The sequence below is a fragment of the Mesoplodon bidens genome (genome assembly GCF_964165515.1).
Source record: "Mesoplodon bidens genome assembly, chromosome: 9".
NCBI lineage: Eukaryota > Metazoa > Chordata > Mammalia > Artiodactyla > Ziphiidae > Mesoplodon > Mesoplodon bidens.
The window spans coordinates 99,934,912-99,962,857 of NC_138166.1; the positions used below are offsets into that span (position 1 = coordinate 99,934,912).

General features: G+C 46.0%; 1 protein-coding gene across 1 annotated transcript; it reads left to right on the top strand.

The window, feature by feature from the left end:
- The first annotated feature begins 472 nt into the window (after nucleotides 1–472).
- On the top strand, nucleotides 473–26,806 carry ZNF398 (zinc finger protein 398). The gene is made up of 6 exons (XM_081244496.1): nucleotides 473–829; nucleotides 3,997–4,392; nucleotides 10,568–10,694; nucleotides 11,216–11,329; nucleotides 19,195–19,308; nucleotides 20,947–26,806. The coding sequence occupies exons 1-6, from the start codon at nucleotides 806–808 to the stop codon at nucleotides 22,089–22,091; spliced, it is 1,920 nt and encodes a 639-aa protein (XP_081100622.1). The 5' UTR covers nucleotides 473–805; the 3' UTR covers nucleotides 22,092–26,806.
- Nucleotides 26,807–27,946: the final 1,140 nt, after the last annotated feature.

A 27,946-nucleotide genomic window follows, 5' to 3' on the forward strand; every position in this document is an offset into this window, starting at 1 on the left:
CAACTTCAATAATCCGAGATATAAGGACGACTGTAGTTTTGGTCCTAACACCGGCCACGTGGGATGTGAACCGCTTCCCCTTGGGAGCCACATTTGCAATTTCTGCAAGTGATGAACGTCGTCTTCATCACATATCTGTGCCTCATGGTCTCTGATTCTAACCCACTGTCTCCCTACGCCCTGTCCGGCACCTGGCCCTCGCACTCCGCCCATTTCCACCTTCCTGCATCGGACTGCCCTCCCCCTGGCGCCTCCCTTTAGACGGGGCCTGCTGATTGGGCCTCCAGAAAGAAAAACACTTCCCAGACTGAGCCCTGGTTTGTGGCTGGGCCCTAAGCACCAATCTGTTGAGCACTCTCGGGGTTTGTGAGAAAACAAGACCCACTTAGCTCCGTAGAGCAAACCGTTCGCGAGCGGAGCCGAGCGAAGCCCAGCCAGCCGGTGGGGCGCAAGTGGCCGCCGGGGTCGGCAGGGGGCGCGCTGCCGCGGCGGGCGGGCGGCGCGTCTAGGCCCGAGCGGTCCCCGGGGTGCGCTCGGTGCCCACAAAGCGCCAGCTGAGGGGCCGCTGCGGGCTGAGCGCGTCTGAGCCTGCCCGCCACCCGATCTCCACCGGCCGGCCGCCCCGCGCCTCTGCCGCGTCCCCGCGCCCCGAGCAGCCGGGCCCGACGGCAGTGCGAGAGCCGGGTCGGGAAGGCAGGGCCGGGCGGGCGCCGCCTACGGAGAGGCCGGGGGTCGGCCTGCGTGGGGCAGCGCGGAGGCGGCGGCAGCGGCGGTGGCTCTGGCTCGGGCCGGACAGCGCAGGACCATGGCCGAGGCAGCCCCGGCTCCGGTAAGTGAGCCCGGGAGGGTCGGGGCGCCTCGGACTCTGCGGTCGGACCCGAGGGAAGGGAGGAGGGTGGGGAGCCCGGCCTGTCAGGCTCGGGGTCCCGGAGCGGGGCGCAGCCCGGACGGCCGATCACAAACACCCCCCGGGGTCCCGCCGGCAGGGGAGCGGCCTGCGGGGGGGGCACCCCGACGCCGAGCGCGGGTCTGGGACAGCTCGCCCTCCCCCACTGTTGGGTCCCTGCGCCTGGGTGTGAGGCCCCGGCTCGCCCATCCCGTTTGGAGGTTTCCAGCGGAGAGAGCCTCTTACACCAATGGAAGAGGAATGAGTGAAGCGATCCTCGCCTGGTGCCAGCCCCGCTCCTGCCTGCCGGACGCGGGGCAGTGGGGTTGGCTTGGTTTGGGGTTTTCATCAGCCATTCTCCAGCCCTGGGAGCCGACCCCACAGTCACCCTCGCTGCCGCCTCCGTGAGCCTCGCGCAGCCACGGATGCCGTGGTGACGGCAACACTTAGATGTGTTGAAGGACCGCCGGAGGACAGGGATCCCCAGTGCCCAGCCCGTGACGATGCCGGACACGCAGGAGGCCCTCCGTCGGGCTTGCAGAGTGAACGACCGGTGCAGATTCGGAGGGCGGGATTACCTTCTGCGTGTTTTATTCATTACGCGGATGTTTACTGCAGGCCTGCCGCGTGCCAAGCCCGCTCCGTCAGTTGCCAAGCCTGCAGAGCTGACCAAGACAGTCGCTGCACACAAGAGCCATGCAGAACCAGCAGGGACTAGTCAAGTAACAGGACCGGAAACGATGCCTTGGATTTGCCAGCTAAGAAGCCTCTGCTCACCCCAAAGAGAGTCATTGTAGTGGATCAGGAGCCAGACTGGCCTACAGAGTAGTGACCCGAAAGTGAGAGGAAGTGGAGGAAAAAGGGAGCAGCAGCAGTGGGGGTGGGGGATCGAGCAGAGGGAATGTCATTTGTGCCCTCAGACCTATTTTTCCCTTTTGGATCTTGTTTTTCAGTATGGTAGAGATGATCATGTGTCTATATGCCAGCCCTGTCCAATAGAAACATAATAGAAGCCACATATATAACCTTAAATTTTCCAGCAGTCATATTTTATTTATTTATTTGTTTGTTTGTTTGTTTATTTATTTATTTATTCATGCATGCATGCCCAGTGGCCTGCTGAACCCTCGGCAGTGAAAGCGTGGAGGCCTAACCACTGGATGCTAGGGAATTCCCAGTAATCACGTTTTAGAGGTAAAGAGAAATAGATGAAATGAACTTTAATGATATGTTCTGTTTAACCCAAGGCTTACAAAATATTTCAGTGTGTAATTAGTATTAAGAAATTATCGATGAAGTTTTACATATTCTCCCCATACTCAGTCTTCAAAACCTGGTGTGTAATTTTTACTCACGGCACATCTCAATGGAAATAAATGCATCTCAAGTGTTCAGTAGCCACATGTGGCTACCATATTGAACAGTGCAGGTCTGTCCCATGGAGAAGACCCAGGAGAGATTGAAACATCGACCATAAACAAGAGAAAAGATTCGTGTACGTAAAAATGTGGAAGGAGGTGGCATTCCGAGCATAAAGTGGAGAGATTAGTTTTAAATAGGATGAACCTTTTTCCTGAGGGAAGAACAGAAGGAAGCATGGACTGAGCTACCGATGAGTTTGAAGTGGGAAGGAGGGTGAAGACAAAGAAGAGAAAGAGGAGAACGTTGAGAGAGTTGAGGACTAATCATTCTAACCCTCTTCTCAGAGTAGGAGGCCGCGTCATCTCCTGAGCGTGAGGGGCCCACAGCGGACAGGAGTCTTCCTGCTCAGCCTGCGCTCCCTGAAGCAGCAACAGCAACATCACCTTGTTTTCAACGCAAACTCCCAGTTTTCCTCCCAGACCCACTGAATCCATCTTGCATTTTAGCAGGACCTCCAGATGATGCTTATGCTCATTAGTCTGAGAAGCGCTGTACTAAAAGCTGGAGAGGGCCGGGGGCTTGCAGTGGCCACTCTGTGGAATGGGAAGAGGAGCATGGGGCACAGGGCAGTGCTGAGTCCCTGCTGAGCTTAGAGACCACGGGTGTGTGGTGACACCAGTGTACCTGGTTGTGTGACTTCATTTCGGAGGGCTTACCAGCCTGCTTCCAGGAACAGAGAATGAGAACAATTGAACTGATTCAAAGCTGGAGGTTAGCCGAGCAGGTGGGACAGAAAGGCAGACGAGTGAAGGGGTTGACGTGAGCTGAAATGATCAGCCAGGAAGAAAGCAAAGCCTGGAGCAGGCCGGTAAACCAGGAGCAAATGGAATGGTCAAGGGTTCAGTGGGATTGCAGAGCGGGTGAAAGGAGAAAAAGGTAGTGGGAGAGCCGCAGAGACCGGAGGTTGCGGCCAAAGAGCCGGTCATCGTACAGTCAGAAGGCTTTGCAGAGGTCATCCTCGTCCCACCTCCCGTTTGTTGTAGGAGTTTCATTTCCTATACACTCTTTGTTCCAAGGTAGGTTCAGTGAGCGGGGCAGCCTGTTATGTTCTTGGAAAGATCTAGTTCAGAACTTACTTATATCGGCCAGAGTTCACGTTCCTGAAAATTGCATGTTGGTTCTAGTTCTGCCCTCTGGAGTAACACAGTGTAGGAGTAAACAAGTCTGTCCTGCCTTCTGTTTTATGACCCTCACATATTTGAAAATAGCTGTCAAGCTTTCTCCACACTCAACATTCTCAGCTTATTCAACTACTACTGAATGATATGGTTGTGGCTTGTCAGCAGGGTGATGGATGGGGCCAGAGCCCAAGTCAATAAATAAGAGGTTTATCAGAAGGGCACTGAGCTCACTGAAACCTGGAAAGATCCTGATGCACTTAGAGCTTTTCCAGAGACACAGGATGCAGCAGCAGCCTGGCCTCTGGGTGACTGGCTCTGTGCCAGGCTGCTTCTTGATCCAGTTTCACCTGTTCACTGTCTTACCTACTCCATCCCTCAACCACCAAAGCCATTCTCTTGGCTTTTGATGTCAGTGAGCTCCATAGAGATGAGGCTTATGCAGGCACCACTAATACTATATTTAGATTCATCTCCGCTGGCCACTTAAGCAGCGCTTAGCTCATTTTAGTTCAGATTAGGGCTCCTTCTAACCCTCAATGTCTCGTCTCCTCTCTCCGCTGCACACAGACTTCTGAATGGGACTCCGAATGCCTTACACCCCTGCAGGCACTTCCTCTTCCCACACCCCCAGCAGCAAATGAAGCACACCTGCAGACTGCGGCCATCTCCTTGTGGACAGTGGTGGCGGCCGTGCAGGCTATCGAGAGAAAGGTGGAGGTCCACAGCCGGCGACTCCTGCACCTGGAAGGACGGACAGGGACAGCCGAGAAGAAGCTGGCCAGCTGCGAAAAGACAGTGGCTGACCTCGGGAACCAGCTGGAGGGCAAGTGGGCGGTGCTGGGGACCCTGCTGCAGGAGTACGGGCTGCTGCAGAGGCGGCTGGAGAACTTGGAGAATCTGCTGAGGAACAGGAACTTCTGGATCCTGCGGCTGCCCCCCGGTATTAAAGGAGATATCCCAAAGGTAATACGTCCACTTCTGCGAGCAGAGTGCTACCACTAGACCTTCGACTATTAGCAAGGGGTCGTCTTGGTCAATCAGTCTGGCTGAAGGAACCAAGAAGTTGTTTTGTGTTTTATCTATTTTGGAAGCATTCCATGTTCAATTTAGTGATTATGTGAAGTGTCAAACTTCAGATTGGAAAACTCTTCCCAATCCAAAGTTGGCTATCCGGCAGTTGGGTTTTTTTCTCTTTTGCTTTCTCCTGCCCATTACCCACAAGTCACTTTTTTCTTTATTAACCTGTCTGCTACAGTCTTGGTTGGAAACAAAAGTAAATATTATTTAAATCAGTCAATTTGAATTTGTTGGCAATTCTGGTAAAAAAAAAAAGTTAGGGGAGGCCAGAGGAAGGGATGTGGAGTTAAGTGGTTAATATAAGGTTTGGGTCTGTCTGTGGGTCTAGGATCCACATGGGTCCTGTCCTTCAGCCTCCTTTACAGAGTGTGCCACAGTGCTAGGGCCCGGCCTTTCTGAAGGGAATAGTCCCTAAAACAACAGGAAATAAACATCATTCTTGAGCTATGGAAGACAGCCTTGAGGCAGCTAGTTTCCAAACATGCCCGTTTATTTATTCATTCATTCAACAAATACTTCTTGAACACTTAGTATTTGCTTGATATCTACTTCCTGAAGGCACAGCAGTGAACAATTCTTGTAAGCTCCCCTGGAGCTTAAATTTTAGGGGGAAAGACAATATAAACAAACAAAATAAATCCATTTAAGTACTTTGATAAAAATAAAAGTGCTATCTGGTGATGTATTTTTTAGATTGGATGTCACAGAAGGTCTCATAAAGTAGCTAATTTTTAGGCTGAGACTAAATGACAGGAAGGAACCTACTGGGAGAAGATCTGAGGAGGAGCTTTCCAGGTGTAAAGAATACCTGGTGCAATGTCCCAAAGGCACGAAAAAACTTGAAACACTGAGGGGAAGGAAAAAGACCAGTTGGCTGGTGTGCAGTGAATAAGTGGAGCACGGCTTGAGAAGCAGAGGGCAGCTCATTTAGGGCAGTGTTTTTCAGCCCTAGCTGTACAGGAATCACCTGGAGGGCTTTTAAAATTTTGATGGGCATCACATCTAGAGGTTCTGACTTAACAGGTTCGGGATGGGGCCTAATCATTAATCTTAAGCTCCATAGATAATTCTAATATTCAACTGCGGTTGTGAACCACTGACATAGGGCACTGGAGACCGAGGTAAGGAATGTGGACTTTATCTTGGGTGTAATGGGAAGATTGGGGGATTTTTTAGCGGAGGAATTATATCTGGTCTGTATTTTGAAAGAATCTCTTTGGCCGCTCTGGGCCGAATGGGTCCTGGGGGTAAGAACCGAAGCAGGGAGAAAACAATAAGGCAACTGTAATAGTAGGAGGGCCGAGAGTGGCTTGAGTGAGGATGGCAGCAGTGGAGATGGAGACAGTGGACAGATTCAGGCTGTTTTGATGGTAAAATTGACGGTAGGACTTACTCATGGGAATTAGGGAATGAGGAATTAGGAACAAGAGCTGTAAATTAACTGTGATAATTTACTGAGCACTTACTGTTGTAAGTGCTTTAGTTACTTTAATGAGACTCCTAGCTTGCCCAAGCTCATGCAGTCAGTAAGTATAAATAATGGAGTTGTACTGTGACCCAGTTGGCTCCAGAGCGTATGCTCTTAACCATGGGCTCTTAGGCTTTTGACTTGAAGGACTGGATGGATGGTGTTGGCATTTACAGAGGTGGGGATGCTTCAGGGTGGGAAGGAATTAGTTCTCCTTTGGCAGCATTGGTTCGAGACAGCTGGGATACGTTCGGGAGAGATGTTAAGTGATCTTTGAAGCTCAAAGGTGAAAAATATTTGGAAATCACTGACGTACAGGTTGTATTGTTAAGTCATGAGGCCGGAGGTGATTACTTCGGGAGAGAATGTGGAGAAGCAGCAGAAAGAGTCCAAGGACCGAGCGCCATGAGTGGGAGTGGTGGCCAGTGAGTGTGTGGGTCACAGGGTCAAGGGACAGTGGTCGTGTGGGTTAATGTGTTACTGAGTGGGCTAGAAAGATGAGGATGGTGAATGCAACTTGGCAACACAGCCTCGCTGGGGGCCTTGCAAGAGTTGTTTTAGTGCAGTGGCGGGGATAGAAGACTGGGTGGAGCAGGCTGAAGAGCAAACAGGAAGAGAGGCGATGGAGGCTCCTTTAAGGCTGGCGGGGGAGGGGAACAGAGGTGAGCAGGAGGCGGAGGGGTCAGAGTCAGCATCTTAGAGAGAACCTTCCCCACGGTGTGTTTTGTTTGTGTATCTGGAGCACCTCCAGAAGTGTTTTGGGGTAATTTAAACTTAGTATTTGCCATAAAGTTACTTACTGTCTTACCTGGATGAATGGATAACATTTAAACTGTCCATCTTAAACTCCAAAGTCATATATAAAATAATGTGATTTCTCTCAAAGATTTCTTCATGAAATTGAAATATATCGAAGATTTACTAGATTGAAACATGGGCCACAAAGAAATTTTGTGTCCTTGATTTGTTGAAAGTGCTCTTATCCTGCCCTTACTTTTGAATGCCGAACTCAAAATAATTTTCCCTCAGCATTTTTTTCTTAATTTTAATTTTTTAAATTGTGGTAAACTACATATGACATAAAATTTACCATTTTGTGGGAGAGGGGAAAAAAGAAAAAATATTTACCGTCTTAACCATTTTAAGTGTACAGTTCAGTGACCTTAAGTACATTCACATTGTTATGCAGCTGTCGCCACCAACCATCTTCAGAACTTCTTCATTTTGCAAAACTTTCATGCTGCACCTATAGAACCCCCCCATTCCCCCCTCCCCCAGCCCCTGGCAGCCCCGCTTCTGCTTTCTGTCTCTGTGAATCTGTCTGCTCTAGGTCCTCATCCAGGTAGGGTCATGCACTATGACATCTGTCCCCATATGACTGGCTTATTTCACTGAGCATGACCTCTCCCAGGTTCATCCATGTTGGAGCAGGTGTCAGAATTTCCTTTTGAAGGCTGAATAACATTCCATTTCTCTCACAATTTTAAAGACGTTGGTCCTTTGTCTCATAACATCAAATGCCATCGATGAAAAGTTTAATAACAAATCAATTCTCATTCGTTTGTAAGAAATCTCTTTGTTTTTTTTTCCTCTCTGGAAGATTTTATCTTCTATTTGTACTTGGTTTTTCTAAAATTTGTTGAGGATGTGTCTGGGTGTAGGTCTTTTAAAATTTTTTGTTGGGCACTCAGTGTGACCTTTCAGTCAGAAGACTGATATGTTTTCCACTCTGGAAAATTTTCTTCTGTGATTCTATTTTTATAATTTTTCATTTCCCCCTTCCACATTTTTTTCTGTTCTCTTTCTGGAATTACTGTTTGACAGATGATGGATTATTGTCTTTGTGTCTTTAACTTGTCCTTCATATTTTTCACCTTTTAAACTAGAGTTCTGTGACGTTTCCTTCCAGTCTTTCTTTTATTTTAACAAGTATATATTTAATTTTCCAGAATATTTATTTTCTCCTTTTTTAAAGCAGCCTGAATTTTTTTTTAATGGATGCAGTATCTACTTGAACGTCTCTGAGAATATGTATTAGAGCTTTTTTTTTTAAAAAAATTCTCTAGGATTGTTTGTAGTGTGTGTTCATCTTGATGCTGTTAGTTTTACTTTTTCAATATCGAGTAATCCTCGGTTGTTTGTAGGTTAATTAAGAGGTTAATCTGAGGAAGCTGGCGCGTTTTCTCTGCCACCATGTAAGTCTGTTTAACCAAAGGATCTTTCCTTTGCAGGAGAGGCTCTCTCCATAGGTGCCCGATATAGGTGGGCTTCACTTTAAGGTGCTGTGCAAGGAGCAAACAGGCAGTGCGGGGGCCACCCAGAGGCCAGGAGTAAGGTGGTACTCTAAGTTGTCAGCACCGCATTGGGACCAGGTGCTGTCTCCAGGCAGGTTTTTTTGGTTTCTTAAAATACTTAATGGCTGCGTTGGGTCTTCTTTGCTGCGCACGGGCTTTCTCTAGTTGTGGCGAGTGGGGGCTACTCTTCGTTGCGGTGCGCAGGCTTCTCATTGTGGTGGCTTCTCTTGTTGCGGAGCACGGGCTCTAGGCACGTGGGCTTCAGTAGTTGTGGCTCTCGGGCTCAGTAGTTGTGGCTCATGGGCTCTAGAGCACAGGCTCAGTAGTTGTGGCGCACGGGCTTAGTTGCTCCGCGGCATGTGAGATCTTCCCGGACCAGGGCTGGAACCCGTGTCCCCTGCATTGGCAGGTGGATTCCTAACCACTGCGCCACCACGGAAGCCCTCCAGGCGGGCTTTTAAATTTCTTTAGAGTTGAGGTCTGGGTTTCAGCTTTGGGGTAAATGCTGCTTTACCAGGGCTGATGAGGACAAGGCAGGGGGCCCCGCTATTCCAGAGGTAGACCTCCAGACTGCAGTTTATAACCAGTAACCCCTACTCAGCATCTCTGCCAGCTTTGAGCTTGGAATTCTCTGGATTCCTTACTGCAGTCCTTTCCTGTGTGTTGTCAGAGATGCAGCTTCCTCATACCTTAGACCCCAGCACAGGTGCATCCTCTAGGTCTCAGTGAGAAACTCATCAGAAATTCTGATCTAGTGACGGCCTCTCCTTCTCCTTCTTGGTACTGGTATTTAGTCCCTCCTGCTCTTATTTACTGTCATTTCAATGGAACTCTGGGTGGAAAGGGAAGTACATGTGTGTTTAGTTCACAATCTTGAACCAGAAGCCCATCTCAATCCTTTATTTTTGTCATTATTTTATCACATGTGTTTCTGTTGTAAGCTATCACAAATCTTTTGTGTAGTGAGATTAGATAAAAAATTAACTATTGAGCATCTACATTTGCCTCAGTTGGTTTTAGATGCTGAGCAGGATGTAAAATGAGTAATTTATGGTTCTAGCTCCTGAGGAACAAAATTTATGGTTGGGGAGAAAAAGATGACACAAATGAAGCAATAAGAGAGAAATTAATTGCCTCATAGAATTGTATAGACCTTTGTATTTTAAAGGATATGTTAAGTTTATGAAGATGCGTATCTTTTAATTGAATTTTTTAATTGGGGGAAAAAAGTGTATGTATATATATTAGTTACACGGAGTCTTTCTTCCTCTCAGATATTTCTTGTCCCGTAGCATCCTGTTTTTATTTTATGGGTTTAATATCTCTTGAATCTTTATGGGATTACTAATTAAGGTTTTTAAAGAATTCTGTTGCCTAGGTATTTCTATTTTTTCCACAGTTACTTTTTTCCCTCCTTTTATTTTAGTCTTTCTTGATCATGTGGCCGGATTTCTCTAAATGGTCACTGATACTTAGAAATAAGCTCATATTTAAGAATAAAACTGTTGAAAGCTGTCAGGCAGGAAAAGGAAGAGCTAGCCATTATGACGATGGCAGAAGGAGAAGAGCTTCACACTAGGGGATAGTGCCCACACTTGGTGCCTTAATTCCCCAGGCAACTCTTGTATTTCTTTCCAGAGAAACATATCCATTTGCCTGTGGCCAAGCTCCTAGCTTTATACAGAATTGTGCTGGAAGGTGGGAGGATTCTGTTCTGTATATGACCATTTCCTTCATGAAACCTTGACTCCGACTAGGCGGAATCTATAATTGTTCTCTGAATGCACTCTCCAATGTTCCATGCTTAAATGTTTTTCCCATTCACATTAGGCCTGTTTATAACCTACCTGTCTTTTAGCACTGGGCAAAGTCCCATCTTTTCTAGACTCGTCCCGACCCCATTATAGCTCTGTTTCCAAAATTTCCTGTCCATGTCATTAATTTGAGTATAGTCATATGTTCCTTTTAGGCAGAAATGACATATTTATCATCTTGGTGCTCAGGATAAGCCTTGTACTTGATGGATATTCACCATATGTAGGGTTCCGTGAATTAAATCCTGCTTTGCATCTGTACCTACCTCTATGAGTGACTGTCTGCACCTCCTAGAACTCATAGCCCTAAAGTTTATCGCACTGAAAACACTGTCAACTCTTGGAGGTTAGATCTGCGTCTTAAATATTGCCTGTATCCTTTCAGCATCTCACATAGGTTTTTTGTAACTCGTAGGCACTTCGTAGAGCTTTATTGAATGGTTAAATTGCAGTGAGAGAAACTAACCCCAGTGTTGTAATTTCAGGTGCCTGTGACGTTTGATGACATCTCCATCTACTTTTCCACTCCAGAGTGGGAAAAATTAGAAGAATGGCAAAAGGAGCTTTACAAGAATATCATGAAGGGCAACTACGAGTCTCTCATTTCCATGGGTGAGGCTAAGCTGGCACCTTTTGAATGAGGGTCCCTTTTCCTCCCGTGTCCTCATTTTCACTCTGTCCTCACGCACTTCTGGTTCCAAGCGAAAGATTTCCCGTTCACCCTTGCTAAATAGGAAATCATGACCTCTCCTTCTGCCAAATCATGGGACAGAGAATGAAGTTCAAGGTTATGGGTTATGGGTGTGCCAGCTGCAGTGGTTTCCATGGTATCCTTCACTTTGAAAGGGCCTTGCCTCTCCTCCTTGAGGCACACTCACTCTTACTCCATGGAAGTAGCAGGCGGTGCCCAAGTAGCACCTGTGCCTTTCCCACACCTCACCTCTCCCCTTACCTGTTTCCTAATAGATAGCGTCCATAGTTGGAGGTGAATGGATGGGGGGAGGCGATCTAGACTCTAAAAGAAATTCCCTGGGCCTGTGGACCTCACAGCCTTCAGTTCAGCTTCTATGGCCATTAGTTGTCATCCTCATTTATCACTTTGTCATACCCTCTTTCCCGTTTTCCTCTCCTAGATTATGCCATGAATCAACCTGATGTCTTATCTCAGATTCAGCCAGAAGGGGACCATAATACAGAGGACCAGGCAGGGCCAGAGGAAAGTGAGATTCCCACAGATCCCAGTGAAGGTGAGTGAGAGAAGAGAGTATCCACTCCCTGTCTCCCTCTCCTGGTCAGAGATGGTGGCTCAGAACTAAGGTAAGCAGGGCTTGGGGCTTCTAGAGCCTCTCAGTCCTAAAGCAAGTAGACTGCGAATGGGTCATCAGGCATTTAAATAGAGCTTAGAGATAACCTTGTCCAAGGCATTCGCTCATCAGTACCACACACCTAAGGGCTATTGAGGGAATGTGTGCCCAGCTGTTCAGAAGTGCTAAGGGGCTGGGAGTCTGCCTGGTCCCTCGGGGACGCACTTAACTGGCAGACCCTGATGGCCTCCACCTGGGCAAGGTGGATTTTGCCCAATTTGGGAGCCAGCTATCATTAGTTAACTCTCCCTAGTTTTTTTGGTTGGCAGCTCCTTGATATTGTGTGGGGAAGACTGCTAGTCAAAGTCCAGTTGTATTATTTCTCTCAAGTCCCACCTCTGTTACCAGAAAAATCTCATGCAATTTTTGTTCTTTGATAGATAGAAAGTTCACAGAAGATTCATCCTCCAGACATGTCTATTAGATGAACTTCTCCGACAACCCACCCCCACCCCATGCACTGTTATTTTTTCTAACATTTTATTATGAAAATTTTCAAACAATCAGAAAAGTTGAAATAATTTTACAATGAACACCTAGATACCTATCACCTAGATTCTATCACTAACACTTTACTGTACTTCCCTGTTACATATATATCCATCCCTGCATCCCTCTATCCCGGCATCAATACATCTTATTTTTCATGTATTTCAAAATCAGTACAGATATCAATACATTTCCCCCTAGTTAGTTCAGCATGAATATCATTTACCTAGAGTTCAATATTTGTTTATATTTTTTCTTTTGATGTAAATTTTTCTTTTTAATTTTATTTATTTATTTATGGCTGCGTTGGGTCTTCGTTGCTGCGCGCGGGCTTTCTCTAGTTGCGGCGAGTGGGGGCTACTCTACATCGTGGTGTGCGGGCTTCTCATTGCAGTGGCTTATCTTGTTGTGGCACACGGGCTCTAGAGCGCAGGCTCAGTAGTTGTGGCACACGGGCTTAGTTGCTTCGCGGCATGTGGGATCTTCCCGGACCAGGGCTCGAACCCGTGTCCCCTGCATTGGCAGGCAGATTTTTAACCACTGTGCCACCAGGAAAGTCCCATTCTCTGAATTTTGAGGAATGTATATATCTGCTACCCACTATTTTTAAGAATGTGTAGGTGATTGTATTTAGGCAGTGTAACAGGTTGAATTTTATTAATCTCTATATCATGGATATAAATAATGAGTCTAAAATCATATCACAAGTAAAGATGGGTTATTTGATTGCAGAAAAATTCATTATTGGAAATGGTTCCTTGGTCACCTTTGTTAGTTACATGACATAGTCCTCAGTGAGAAAAAATGAATGTATCATTTTATTGTTTGGGGATGAATGGAAAAGGTATAAATAATTTGGTTTTGAGATTATATATGAAAGTTTGATTTAGCTTCCATCTTGTCAATTTATTTTTACCTTGGTTTTTAAGACTCTATTTGTGGGGGACATCCTTGATGGTCCAGTGGTTGAGACTTTGACTTCCAGTGCAGGGGTGTGGGTTCGATCCCTGGTTGAGGAGCTGAGATCCCACATGCCTCAGGGCCAAAAAACCAAAACATAAAACAGAAGCAATATTGTAACAATTTAAATAAAGACTTTAAAAGTGGTCCACATCAAAAAAAAAATCTTAAAAAAGAAACTCTATTTGTGGGTAGTCACCCTTTATACTTTAATACATTTTTATTTAGAATTAACAGTGTAAGCATTGCATTTATTTAGTACTCTGGTTTTATTCTTTAGAGTTTTAGCTTGCATTGGTGATTACCAACCTAAATATTTACCAGAACTTGAGGATAGAAGTCATATAATTTGGACTGATCAGTATATAGCCTTTAAAAAATTCATATGTTTCTAACCTTTAGAACCCTTAATATTTTCCCCCTTTTAGGTTTAGTTATATTTTAATGCCTTTTTATTCATTTAATTCAGTTGTTTTCTTTTGGTTGCTCAAATTGTCAACAAGTGAGAGGACTTTTAAACTATCTCCTGTGTCTCCTGTGTCCTTCTAGTACTGCCTCAGTACTCGTTTTCTTAAAGAAATATGTTCCAGGCTGTGTTGGGATTTCCAAGACTTCTCCTAGGCCCAATAATTTGCTGGGAGGACACACAGGACCCGGCATATAGTTACGCTCAGCGCTGAGATTTATTACAGTAAAAGGACACAAAGCAAAATCAGCAAAGGTTAAAGGCACTCAGGGCAAAGTCTGGAGGGAACCAGGGGCCAGCTTCCAGAGTCCCCTTTCCTTAGAGTCTCATAGGACACACTTAATTCCTCCAGCGATGAGTTGTGACAACACGTGCAGTGTGTTGTCTCCCAGAGGAGCTCTCTGGGGACTCAGCACCCAAGGCTGGTCACGTAGGCACCCTCTGTCTGGCATGTACCAAGATTCCAGACTCCCAGAAGGAAAGTGGATGTTCAACATAAACCACACTGTTTGTACAAACAGCTTAGGCACTCAACATATAGGAAAGTTTGATATCAGCATAGGGAGCTATTTGCCAGCCAAGCGCCGACCTTGCAAGCAGGCCTTCTAAGGATAGGCAGTCTCAGGACTGCTGTGTTAACAGGAGCCTGTTTTAGATTTTCCTTCTCCTAACACATTAAAAATGTCCTGGTTCCTTTCAGTGGAGAATAGTATTAACTGTCTGGTCATCAAGGTGCATAACTGTCCACACGGATGCCAGGTAGATACTAATGCTGGGCCACTTTAGTGACGGAACTAATAAACTATTATTTTCGTAGATTATTCTTCACTTTAACCATTTATGTCATTTTTAACATCTTGTTATTATAAAAAGAAAGAATCAAAACTTTTCATTTTTGAGCAAGCAGCTTCTCTCTTCTTTAACATCATCATGTTTGCTTAATTTTTTTTTTTTTTTTTTTTTTGGCCGTGCTGCGGGGCATGCAGGATCTTAGTTCCCTGACCAGGGATCGATCCTGGGCCCCCAGCAATGGAAGCTTGGAGTCCTAACCACTGGACTGCCAGGGTTTGTTTAATTTTGTTTAATTTTTATACACCTTGTAATTTTTGTTTAATTTTGTTTAATTTTAATACACCTTGTAATTTTTATTAGACCAGTGTGTTTACATTAAAATTTTGATGTACTTTTAGAAACAATTTTCTAAAATTATGTTTGGATTTATCCATATTTCTTATAAAATAACACCCATAATTTATTATTGTATTCCATTTTAGAGCTTTAGGAAGAACTATGCATTGTAATTAAATAAAAATATGCATAGGTAGACTAGATTTGGGGATAGCAATAGTGCCATGTGGCACCCCATCCTTTTTATGTCCAGATATCTTATGTCCAGATATCCCCCTCCCCCCTCCCCTCCCCCCTCCCCCTTGGCAACCACAAGTCTTCTCTCTATGTCTGAGTCTGTTTCTGTTTTCTAGATAGGTCCATTTGTGCCATATTTTAGATTCCACATATAAGTGATATCACATGGTATTTGTCTTTCTCTTTCTGACTTATTTCACTTAGCATGATAATCTCTGGTTGCATACATGTTGCTGCAAATCTCAGCACCAGTTTTTTTTTGTTCTTTTAATTTTATTTATTTGTTTATTGGCTGCATTGAGTCTTAGTTGCTGCACATGGGCTTTTCTCTAGTTGCAGTGAGTGGGGGCTACTGTTCATTGCGGTGCGCAGGCTTCTCATTGTGGTGGCTTCTCTTGTTGCAGAGCACGGGCTCTAGGCACGCGGGCTTCAGTAGTTGTGGCGCACGGGCTCTAGAGCACAGGCTCAGTAGTTGTGGTGCACAGGCTTAGTTGCTCCGCGGCATGTGGGATCCTCCTGGACCGGGGCACGAACCCGTGTCCCCTGCATCGGCAGGCAGACTCTCAACCACTGCACCACCAGGGAAGCCCTGCAGGTGGATTCTTAACCACTGTGCCACCAGGGAAGTCCCTCAGCACTTGTTTTAACTCACTTAGTTCATAATACCTTTGTATACATCCCAGAACCTCAAGGTTCCAGCTCCTTTTCAGACAGCCTGGGGCCTTACCTGTTTAAAACATATGCACACACACATACAATAAGATTTCCTCATAGCTAAAATAACATTCAACCAGTGTAGATATTAAAATTTTATATTTTCTTGGGATCAGCCTTTCTATTTGAACTACCCCTCAAACCTAAAACCTCAGCATTTATCGACTTCCTCTTACCTGATCACTATTTTCAGTTTCTCTCTCTTCTCTGGCTTTCTCCAAAGCCTGCTGCTTGCAGGAACCAATGATTTTACTTTCATTTGTGTCTCTTTAAGTATCCACTGTTGGGATTCCTCAGACCCGTGCAGGTGTCCTCTGAGTGCTATTGTGGTGACTGGGCCAGTAGCTGCCCTACCGTCACCAGGCAGGTGACTGCATGAGGCCCCTTAGTATTCCAGTGCTCCTGCTCCTTTTACTTCACTTCCCAAAGGCCCTCAGTTACGCACTCCCACCACTCCCACCAAGTGTAGTCGACACAGCCATATTACACGCGTTCAGTTACAACAGTGCTAAGACCCAGTTATTCGATAAAATAAGTATTTACTTACTTTTACTGATCTGGTAAGTTAAGTGACCAGAGGAACTTTAGCATCATTATTCAAAAAGAAGGGTTACCTTCCTGGGGTTCCCCAAGTTCAGTGAAGACATACTGAGCCAGTGGCTGTAATAACAATAGCCACTCGCATTTCCGGAGAACTGGCTTGTTCTTTTAGTCCTCCATAGCTTTGATGGTTGGCTGCTGACTAATATTGTAACAAAAGATTGGAAAGAATCCAAATGGCTATCAGTAGGAGACTCTTGAATAAACAGTGGTACAGCTACAAAAAGGAATGAGAAAGATCTCTGTATACTGCTACAGACAGATGTCCAGAATATATTGTTAAGTAAAACATGAAGGTACAGAACAGTTTGTGTCGTATACCTCATAAAGAGGGAAAATACAAAGATGTATATATGTCTGCTTATATTTTTCCAAGAAACAATGGAAGATTGAAACAAAAACCAATGAGAATGGCTGCCTACACAGGGAGGGAGAGATTAGAGATGGAAGCTAGACCTCTCTGAATGTACCTTATTTTATAGTTTTGATGTTGGAGCTTTGTAAATATTTTACATAAAAAAAAATCAAACACACACTGAAATAACTAAACTGTATACCACAAAGAAGTCTTAAATTGAGTCCATATTTTTGTTAATAATATTGGTATTATTTTGAAATGTACATTCAGATAAAGCAAAGATTATGGTGTCATTAGGAACCAAGATTCTCAGGATAAGAGAGAAAAGATACAAGCATAAAATCAAAGGATTTAATTAAAACCCTGTACTCTTAAATATGAATCATAAATATTAATATAAACTCATGACACTTTCCTTTTTCTAAAAGGTATGTATTTTATAGCTTTGTCCATTGAAAAGACCTAGAAGCAGTGACAACCTATTAGCAGTTAGCATCCTTATCATCCAGATTGTTGTCTCTAAATTCCGTTTCTCAGAGAGATTATTGATTGTGTGCTTGGAGCAGGAAATGTACGAGATGAACCTGGTCTAGTTTGTCATACCAGAAATAAAGGAAACTAGATGTTTGATGATGTGAAAAGATACAAAAATGATCTGAAGGGGCTCCCGCTGGCCAAAAAAGGGACAATTTGAGCGTTAAAAAGAATAATGACTTGAACTTATTTACAAAACGGAAATAGACTCACGGACAAACTTAAGGTTACCAAAGGGGATAGCGGGGGGAGAGGAGGAGGAGGAGATAAATTAGGAGTTTGGGATTAACATATACACACTACTGTATATAAAATAGATAAACAACAAGGACCTACTGTATAGCACAGGGAACTATATTCAGTAATAACTATAATGGAAAACAACCTGAAAATATATACATATATATGTATAACTGAATCACTTTGCTGTACACCTGAAACGAACACAACATTGTAAATTAATTATACTTCAATTTAAAAAATGGTTAAAAAAATAATGACTGCAATGGATTGAAACTCATCCAGTGTATAGCATTCTATGTGTTCATAGTGATAAACTAAAGAAAGAGTCAAAACTACTTGAATCACATTTGGAGGTTCTAGAGCACTAACTCATTCAGAAAATTGACGAATGAAGCAATTAAGCATTTTAAAAGTCTCATATTTTTGATGAGTAGACAGTTCATCCTTTGGATGTCTGTTAAAAGATCCACTTCCTTACACCCAGTCTCTCACTGCCTGTTTATATATGTGTGTGTTTATAAAATCTTGGAGAAAAAAGATAAGGTTGGATTATGGTTAATACACTTCAGCCTTGTAGCTCAAAATAGGAAGTTGGAAAGACAAACTGCCACGTATGCAAAAACCTGTATTTTTCCGTCTGTCTACGGTTTAACCTGACAGTCTTCTGGGCCTTAGTCTTGTCCAACCTCTTATTTCTCCTTTGGGTACGACTTTAGATTTCAGTGGTCTCTAACTGATTTGAAAGGCATTGAGCAAAACACTGAGTTCTAAAAAAAAACAAAAAACAAAACACTGAGTTCTGTTCATTTGCTAGGAATAAAACCATAACCTTCGTATAAGGCTTTTTTCATAAATAATATAGAGAGCTTGAATTTACTCTCTGGACCCTGTCAGCATGCCAGCTTGTCCTTTTAGGCCAAAAAAGGCTATATAGACCTCGGCTGGAATAGCAAGCACAGCTGTTTCTGTACTGACCAAATGAGGCATGTTGTGTGCAAAGCCTTTAGAGGCTGTTCTTTTTTTCTTTCCAAAAGAATCCCCAAGGCCTGAGGGACTTGCAAATACTATTCTCCCCACTCCCAGTGTTCAGGAAACAATAACCTGTATCATTAATAAGCAGAAGTAATATGATCTCTTGGAAAGAACCCAGAATTGGGAACCTGAAAAATGTTTCTGAGCAGTCAGATCTGTGCTTAAACCTAACTTTGTAATTCTGGAAATTTTTTTTTTTTTAAAGGATCAATTTTATTTATTTATTTTTGGTTGTGTTGGGTCTTCGTTGCTGTGCACGGGCTTTCTCTAGTTGCGTCAAGCGGGGGCTACTCTTTGTTGCGGCACACAGGCTTCTCATCATGATGGCTTTTCTTGTTGTGGAGCACGGGCTGTAGGTGCATGGGCTTCAGTAGTTGTGGCTCGTGGGCTCTAGAGCGCAGGTTCAGCAGTTGGGGCGCCACCAGGGAAGTCCCTGTATTTGTTTTCAAATTAACGTTTTTTTAAAGTTTTCGGTTCATCTTTTTTTTTTGGCGTATTTTAAAGCAAATCTTTGATAATATAGCTTTTCACTGTAAATACTTCCTTACTGGCAATTTATTTAACCTCTGAGGGCCCCCCCTGCTTACATGGAGAAAATATTCCCTGCTTCATTATTTCATAAAAAAGCTGTGAGAGAAAAGGTGAAAATACTTTGAAGGTAAGTGTGCTAATGAAATGAAAGGTACAATTGAATCTAGATGATTTCAGAGTGTCATCTCTAATATAAAAATTTTGATTTGTTTTGAAATGGGCTCACCGAAAATAGTGAATGAAGGTGAGTCTATCATGTAAAGATTCATAAATTTGGTTTCATTTTGAACTGGTTCTCTAAATGTTATATGCATTTTTTAAAAGGCTAGTTTCATTTTGTTGTTATAGTTAATTAGAGATAAATATTTGGGCAAAATGTAATATTCAGCAAACCAACATGATTATTTCCACTTTCTGAGTCAAGCCCTGAAGGCCATTCTCTTCCCCCACAAACAGAGCCTGGCATTTCAACATCAGATATTCTGTCTTGGATTAAACAAGAGGAAGAGACCCAGGTCGGCACCCCACAAGAACCCAAGGAGAGTGACATGTGCAAAAGCACCTATGCCGGTGAGTACTGAGCCGCCCAGACCCAGCTTATGCCAGGACCACTGAGAAGAAACGGCAGAGGAAGTGGGGTTGTGGATGCAAGGAAGTGGGTGAGGAATGAGGAAAAGGGGAAAAAAGGCATGTTCAAGTAAGTTAGAAATGAAACGGAAATGAAACCAAGATAGATTTTAAGTGAGAAAACACACTCTTAAGTGTAAAGACAAATTAGAATTGTCTGAGGAAGAAAAACAAGTGCATACAGATGCACCAAAAGTATGAGGATGGGGAAGGACAGGACATTTGAAGAGCATATGCAGGAAGGCCAGAACAAAGCTAGGGGGCGGGAGGGACAAGCAGTGGAGACCGCAGTGTCTTGGGAGAGGCGCAAATGGGAATGTTAATGAAGGGGTCTCCCTCAGGAAGAACAGTGACATGAGAAGAAACACGCGTCTTCTAAGACATTTAGCACCATCTCTATTTTGCCATCTGAACCAGAAGAGAATCTCAAGGTCAGAAGAGACATGATCGTTTATGCAACTTAATGCGACCTGTTTAACTTCTATGCTCTGTGCTTAGACCCTGGGGGAAGAAAAAAAAAGACAGTTTCTGCTCTTCAAGAAGTTTGTATTGGGGACACACATATCAGTACTAGGCATGCCTGTTATTAAATGTCAAGGGTGAGTGGGACGGATGACTTATATACAAGAAATAACAAGTTCGGAGAACATCATGTCAGTTTTAGTTTAGGTATTTTATTTATTTATTTATTTATTTATTTTTTGCGGTACGCGGGCCTCTCACTGTTGTGGCCTCTCCCTTTGAGGAGCACAGGCTCCGGACGCGCAGGCCCAGCGGCCATGGCCGACGGGCCCAGCCGCTCCGCGGCATGTGGGATCCTCCCGGACCAGGGCACGAACCCGTGTCCCCTGCATCGGCAGGCGGACTCTCAACCACTGCGCCACCAGGGAAGCCCTGGTTTAGGTATTTAGATAAGGCCTAAAGAAGGATGCGAAGGGACTTCCGTGGCGGTCCAGTGGTTAGGACTCTGCGCTTGCACTGCAGGGGGCTTGGGTTCCACCCCTGGTTGGGGAACTGAGATCCCCGCAAGCCAGGATGCGAAGCTAGAATTGGCCTTAGAAAATTGGTACTGTGTGGTTGGGTATAATCTGGGAAGATGGGAGGAGAGGAGATGCATTCTACAAAAGGGAGGGTGGAATGGTCAAAGACGTATGAGCAGAAACGTGTACTTTACTTTCCAGGAAAGTAAGGAGACAGCTGACTATAGTGAAGGACTTACCTGGCAGAATACAAAGGCACAAGGTTAGATAAATACATGATTTCAGGCCTAATCACAATAGGCAACAGAGAACATGTCAGAGCTTGTGAGCAGAGGTGAATCCTAACGAAAGTAATGCAGGGAAGATTGATGCCAGGGTTCTTCCTGTCCAAACGGGGAGCGCTGGAGAGGTTCAGTAGTAAATTCTCCGACGATTGGCCTCAGGGACTACAGACACCCTGGTTATTATCTCAGCCCTCCACTGACTTCCTTATCTGGGCCAATGAGGAGCTCAGAGCAGCCTGTCAGAGCTGGGCAGGGACACAGGAGAGTTGCTGGGACACCTGTTGTTGACAGGTGTGACTCTGAGTCCTTTCTTTCAGACGAAGAGCTTGTCATCAAAGCTGAAGGCCTCGCCAGAGCCTCCCTGTGCCCCGAGGTGCCCGTCACCTTCTCTTCTCCACCAGCAGCAGCTAAGGATACGTTTCCGGACGTGGCCTTCAAAAGCCCGCAGTCTGCGCCCATGGCGCCGTTTGGACGTCCAGCCACCGACCTGGCCGAAGGCTCTGAGGGACAAGTGACTTTCACTCAGCTGGGCAGCTACCCCCTCCCGCCTCCGGCCGGGGAGCAGGTGTTCTCGTGCCACCACTGCGGCAAGAGCCTCAGCCAAGACATGCTGCTGACCCACCAGTGCGGCCCCGCGGGGGAGCGCCCGGCCCCCTGTGCCCAGTGCCCCAGGCACTTTCCCCCGCACGCCGACCGCGGCCCCCAGCCGCCCGCCAGCGAGACGCCACCCACCTGCCCGCACTGCGCCAGGACTTTCACTCACCCGTCCAGACTCACCTACCACCTTCGGGTCCACAACAGCACCGAGCGCCCCTTCCCCTGCCCCGACTGCCCCAAGCGCTTCGCCGACCAGGCGCGCCTGGCCAGCCACCGGCGAGCCCACGCCAGCGAGCGGCCCTTCCGGTGCGCGCAGTGCGGCCGGAGCTTCAGCCTGAAGATCAGCCTGCTGCTCCACCAGCGGGGCCACGCGCAGGAGCGGCCCTTCTCCTGCCCTCAGTGTGGCATCGACTTCAACGGCCACTCGGCCCTGATCCGCCACCAGATGATCCACACGGGCGAGCGGCCGTACCCCTGCCCTGACTGCAGCAAGAGCTTCATGCGCAAGGAGCACCTGCTCAACCACCGGCGGCTGCACACGGGCGAGCGGCCCTTCAGCTGCGCGCACTGCGGCAAGAGCTTCATCCGCAAGCACCACCTCATGAAGCACCAGCGCATCCACACGGGCGAGCGGCCCTACCCCTGTGCCGAGTGCGGCAGGAGCTTCCGCTACAAGCAGACGCTCAAGGACCACCTGCGCTCGGGCCACGGTGGCGGCTGTGGTGGGCACAGTGACCCCTCTGGACAGCCGCCGGACCCCCCGGGCCCCCTCCTAACTGGGCTCGAAACCGCTGGCCTGGGCGTTAACACTGAAGGTCTAGAGGCCAATCAGTGGTATGGGGAAGGGACTGGAGGCGGGGTTTAGTAAATCTCCTTTCAGGGTTAGCCGTGCTGGCAGCGGGGCAAGAGGCAAGCCCAGAAGCCCCTGCACCCCGCTAACCCGGTGGTAATGCCTGCCTGGCACGTCAGTGAATTTGGGGCCCTGTGCACTTGACTAGAGCCGTGCTTGGGTTTCGACACTTCACAAGAGCAGCACATTGTGAAACCCAGGAAGACCTGGAAGAGAGCCCAGCTTCCCCATCTTTTCAAAAACATTACCTAAGCAGAAGTTAGAAGAATGTTGCAGAGAGGTTGGAAAGCAAGATTCGGCCTCTGGTGATCCATCACAGGGTAATTCGGCCTCTGGTGATGCATCACTAGGTAGAGTCAGGTGCGTGGAAGAGCCTCCAAGGCTTGAAGCCCATCCTGCGGCAGAGAATGTTTAACTGAGCCTTTCATCACCTCCTTGATGGTAGGATGGTTCTGGAAGAAAGTGCCCAAGCCTGGGCACCACCCCTGTTCCTCCCAGACAGTGGCTCCAGTTGGCTCACATGCTTGGGTACTGTCTCTCCCGAAATGATGACTCAAGACTGCCTTCCTAGGTCTCCTAGATTAATTCTTCTAATATATTTTGTTTAATACTGGATGAGCAAAAAATCTGACTTTAAAACCTTCTTAAGGAGAACAGTTCTTTCACTAGCTTAATTTGAAGCATTCAGGCTTTTACTGCCATTTAAACTGCTAGAAACTTTTGCCGGGGTCCTGGTTAAAAATTTGGGAGCAGGATTCTCAGCCCCAGCTTTAAAAGCTAGAGGTCCCCGAGAAGTGACAGAAGAGCCTAGAGTTTGTGCCTGAACCATGTTTCTTAGAGTCACCTTAGGTCATATTCTTCCTTATTGTTTCCAAGCAAGTAAGCTGGCTTTTCCATTCCCGGTGTCTGATATTCTGACAGTCATCAGCAGAAAAGGTCACAGCACTTTCCAGAAGCATTACAGAGTTTTGGAAAGTGCCAGTGGCCTGTCACCTTTCACTTCCTCGGCAGTGCCGCTTTGTTGAGCCAGCGGCGTGTCTGTTCACCACCCCCCGCCCCCCGGCGATGGGCAGGTGGAGGGACTTCATAGGCCCCTGAGTGCTGAGCACCAGGCGTGGATGAGGACAGCCTCTTCCTGCTGGCTTTGCTTCTGGGGACCTTGGCTACCGTGTGTTCTTTTGTCAGGGTCAGTCAGTCACCTGGAAGCATCTGAGCCTGGTCCCATTCCCAAGTGGCTTTGCAGTTGGGCCACTTTCCCTTTACAGATCTCAGATTTTCATCTGCAAAGTGAGGCTGGTGAAAGGAAAAAAAGTGAACCTTTAGAATTAAAAAAGAACCTTTTTTTGTACATTCCTTCTCCTGCCAAAATCCTATCTCTATCTCTGGCTTTTATCCAGGCAAAGCAAAATAAGACAGCAAAATCAAAGCAGCGACATTCTTGCTGAAACTTGACTGAAATCAGTTTGATTTGTTGTTTTACTCTTGCTTGGAGACTGAGGTAGAAGACAGAGAATGCAGAAATCCTAAGTCTTGGGCAGAAAAGTTGTTTGTACCTGTACTCTCCTGTTTCCCCTGAATCTTCCCGAGATGGCTGTGACAGGGTCTGCGAGTATTTAGACAAGACACTTTCTTGATGAAATGATAAGGGAAGGACCCATTTTTTCCCTTATCACCCAGCCCAAACCTCACCCTGCCTAGTTATGTGTAACTACACTAGGAAAAAAGTGTCATCCCAGCTAGCTTTGCTCCTGGGAATGCTCTGTCCGAACATGCTGCTCTTTAGGATAATCACATTTATAGAACATCTGTGACATTCTCAACACCAAGCATCATGGGAGGCCTAAGAAATGTGTACGAGACCTATTCCACTGTCATAACTTATAGTCTAAAGGCAAGGGTATGGGACAAACCGAGAGAGATGATAAACAGAACCCTGGCATATGGGATTAAGAGTTTTCTAGCTAGAATCTGGACCCATACCATGGAAAATTGGGGGGGGGGGTTTCTGGGGATCCCAAAACCAGGGTTCCAGCTTTACTGGTGACCCACTAGGAACCTGAGTGTGAGATCCAGCTCTGGTTTGCATCCTGATCTTCCTAATGAAAAGGAAGAAGAGTCAGATCTTTATGTGGTGAGGTCCCTTTTCTGAACAGATGGATTTGAGCATTCGCCAGGGTTTGCTGGAGAAGGCACTCCTACACTAGGTGTGATGATGGATGAGATGGAAATTCCTTTTTACTCAGAGGTTTACTGAGGACACAGAGCTTGTTAATGAAAGAGACCCGTGGATTAACATGCTGCAGATAGGTCCCACGGTCCCTTCTGCAAGGAACTGTAGCCAGCAGGGGCCCACACTTTGGCAAGAAGTGAACAGAGTTCAAATACCAGTGAGGCAAGAGCCATGAAGCTGAATGAAAGGGAATGGGCAGCATCCTGCCAGAAAGATGGAAGTGGATGTTACCCAGTCCTCAGCCCTTGAACAAACTTGGGGTTCAGCTATGGTACATTCTGGTCCCCTTTCCCTCCACCAGTCCTCTACCGGGTAGAACTCCAGGCCAGCTCTTAATTCGAGTTTGTTTGCTTAAGATTCAAAAGTGGATAAGTAAAATAGACCAGTGGAAAAGATAAGTCCAACAGAGAGGTTCCAGTGGGTGGAGAAACGTGGTCCATCAAGGGCTCCTGAGACAAAGCATACACTTAACAGTAACTGAGGATTGGTCTTCCTGACCAGACACAGTGGGAAAGAGGCAAACCTAGAAACGTGCTCTTCATCAGTCTGCCCGCTGGGCTGGGAAGTCTGTACTATCCCATAAATAGGCACCATCTCCTTGGAGTGGATCCAGCTGTTGACTGTAACCAGATTCACTCTTTGCTTACTAGATTTTTCATTATCACCGTAAGATGAACCTCTGGCTCAGCCACAGATGTGAACATAAATGGAGCTGATTGTCCAGAAAGTGAAAGAAGACCCTGATCTTTTCTGCTGGATATTTGTTACTGGAACATCGTGGCTGGGCTCTAGCTACTTTACATAACTTCCCAGCAGTGCTTTACATAACTTCCCTCATCATTAGTAATAGCCTGCGGACTTTCTGTTGGGGGACTCTGCTGGGCTTCTTTTTGGAGCATTTTTAAATATTTGGGTGTCCATGCCTATCTCAACCAGGAGCAGGCCTTATGGCTTACTAGGGAGTAATAAACGTTCACTGTCTCAGTTGGCAACGGTCTTGTTGATAAAAGAGGGCCCAACTTCCTTTATCTGTTCATTCCGAATGGGATGGAGAACCCAAATTTCTGCTCAGATTTCCTCTGGAGGAGGGACAGGGCATGCTGTCCCACAGCCACATCCCACATTGTAGCGTCTTAGACGATAAAAAGCATCCTCCTCGGCTATCTGAGGGCTGCTGAGGAGCGATGAGGAAAAGCAAGTCTCCCCGAAAGGTTCTCACAGACCAGGGACTCTGTTATCATCAGAGATATGTTCTTTCTGTGTGCTCGGTGGACACCTTTGACCCTGTTCCCTTCACTCGAAAAAGGAAGCAGTCTTCTCGCAGGGTTTTACACAGAGGACATTCTTTGACTTGGGAAGTGTCAGGCTCTTACAAGCAAAAGATCCTCAACTTAGGGCAAACTGGTGGGAGATGGGAGTAGGGAGTGCTTGGGCGTTGTAAGGACATGTTATGTGGGTTGGTACAGCTTAATGGCTTAAAGCAGGGACTAGATTCAGACCTAGATTCAAGTCCTGACATCGTAAGAAGTAACATAACATTATTTAGCCATCCTGAGCCTAATTTCCTTATCTGTAAAATAGAATGGTGCTATGTCTCGGAGGTGTCAGGGTTTGGGGGGAAACTGTGAAAGTGCTTAGCACAGAGCCTGGCACACAGAGGTGTCAGGGGGCAGCCATCAGGAAAGGTGCAGGCCCAACCAGAGAGGGGAAAGTGCAGAGAACTGAGGTCGCTCTGCAAAAGCACATGATTGCTTGATGACGTAGCTTTTGCCTTCCATCTTTTGCTTCCATTTAGCCTGTGCGTTTACTCTGTCTTTTCTGTATCTCCTGGCTCCCAAAAGTTTGTGTGTGCCATGACACCAGGTGGTTCTGATCCTCTTGACTTTTCTTAGTTCACGTTCTAACATGTGGAATCTGGCCCAGCTCCTCTTTCTATACCAGGCTGCAGAAGTCTCCATCCAACCCTTGGACTGGCTGCCCTTGGGTTACAGGCTCATCTTGGTTCAGTCAGCTGCAGTCAGGAGGGAAGGTCCCAGATCCCAGGATCTGTGGGCCTGGTAGACTGACTTGGGAATGGGCAAACGGTGGCACAGGGGGGCATTTCTAGTACTGCGAGGAGAGGAAAGGCTGTTTCACCTGTATCAGGCTTCCTTGAAAGGCTTCTACTTCATCAGCACATCCTAGACCAGAGCTCACGGCCCCCGCGTAAAGGACCTGGAAGGCGCTCTTTCTGTGTCTTGCAAAAGAAGTAATTTGTTACTTTCTAGGGTGTTATTCCTCCTTTCTGTCCCAGCTCCACTTTCTTTTTAAATATGTAACTCTGGCCATAATTCTATTTATACATACATACACAGTGACTTCTGTCAGCTTGATCAAATTGCCTCTTCAAAACCAAACATAATTCCACCCCTTAAGACCAACTGCCCACTGAAGAATGCAGAGAGGTACAGTCAGATCAGAGAGGCCTCAAAAGTACTGCGCTGCAACGCTCTTAAAACTGCCAGGTTACATTTCAAATAAAACGTTTGGTAAAATCTCATTGGGCTACGTGGCTTTGTGTCTGCTATTAGCAAAGCCAGTATTTACTGTAAAATCTTGAAGCTGGTCTAAAAATTAAGCCATCCGAGAACTGGGGCCACGTGCTGTCGGGGACGCGGGTGCTCGATGAGTGACCGTGTGGTGGGAGGACCACCTGAGTAGGGATGACAAGCGATTCTACAATAGCTTAACGTTCTTGACCTGCTTGGTACAGAGCAAGCCGCTTAAACTGTGTAGACCTCATTTTCCTAATCCTAATGGGCAGATTGAACAAGGTGGTAGTAGAAGGTCCCTTCCAACTCTAAAATCATAGAATTTAAGATTTTACTTCCTGGTCCTGTTCTCCTTGTCTGGTTTCTCCCCAGATTCTGCCCTATTGAGTGAGTGATTTGTTTGACACAGCAGAATCAACACCTTGGAGAGGTATGCGTTATTATGGATTAAAGAGTCTCATTCTAACCATATTATGATGACTCCAAAACCACACAAACTGACAAAATTCTAGCAAAACTATAAAATTTCGTTTTAATACACAGTATGTTTGACTGCACTTTTAAGCATAGGAAGACACAGCAAAATAATAGTTGTTCTAGGGTGCTGGGGTCATTCAGTGGTTACTTTTTTTTTTTTTTTCTTTTTGCGGTATGCGGGCCTCTCACTGTTGTGGCCTCTCCCGTTGCGGAGCACAGGCTCCGGACGCGCAGGCCCAGCGGCCATGGCTCACGGGCCCAGCCACTCCGCGGCATATGGGATCCTCCCAGACCGGGGCACGAACCCGTATCCCCTGCATCGGCAGGCGGACTCTCAACCACTGCGCCACCAGGGAGGCCCAGTGGTTACTTTTTCCTGTATATTCTGTGTAATGTAAAACATTTTGTATATAGCACTTCTAATGCTTTTATAAGAATAAGGATTATCATAATGAAAGAGGTCCTAAAAAGGAAGTCAGGGAGCCTCTTGCTTTGTTTTCTCACTCGCAGTGTGAGGCTAGTATACACTTTACCAAGTTTACCTAAGGTGTTGTGAGGCTCCAATGAGGGAAGGTCTTAAAAAGTGCTTTGAAACATACTGCAAGCCTAAGAAGAAAGTGTTGATATAGTAG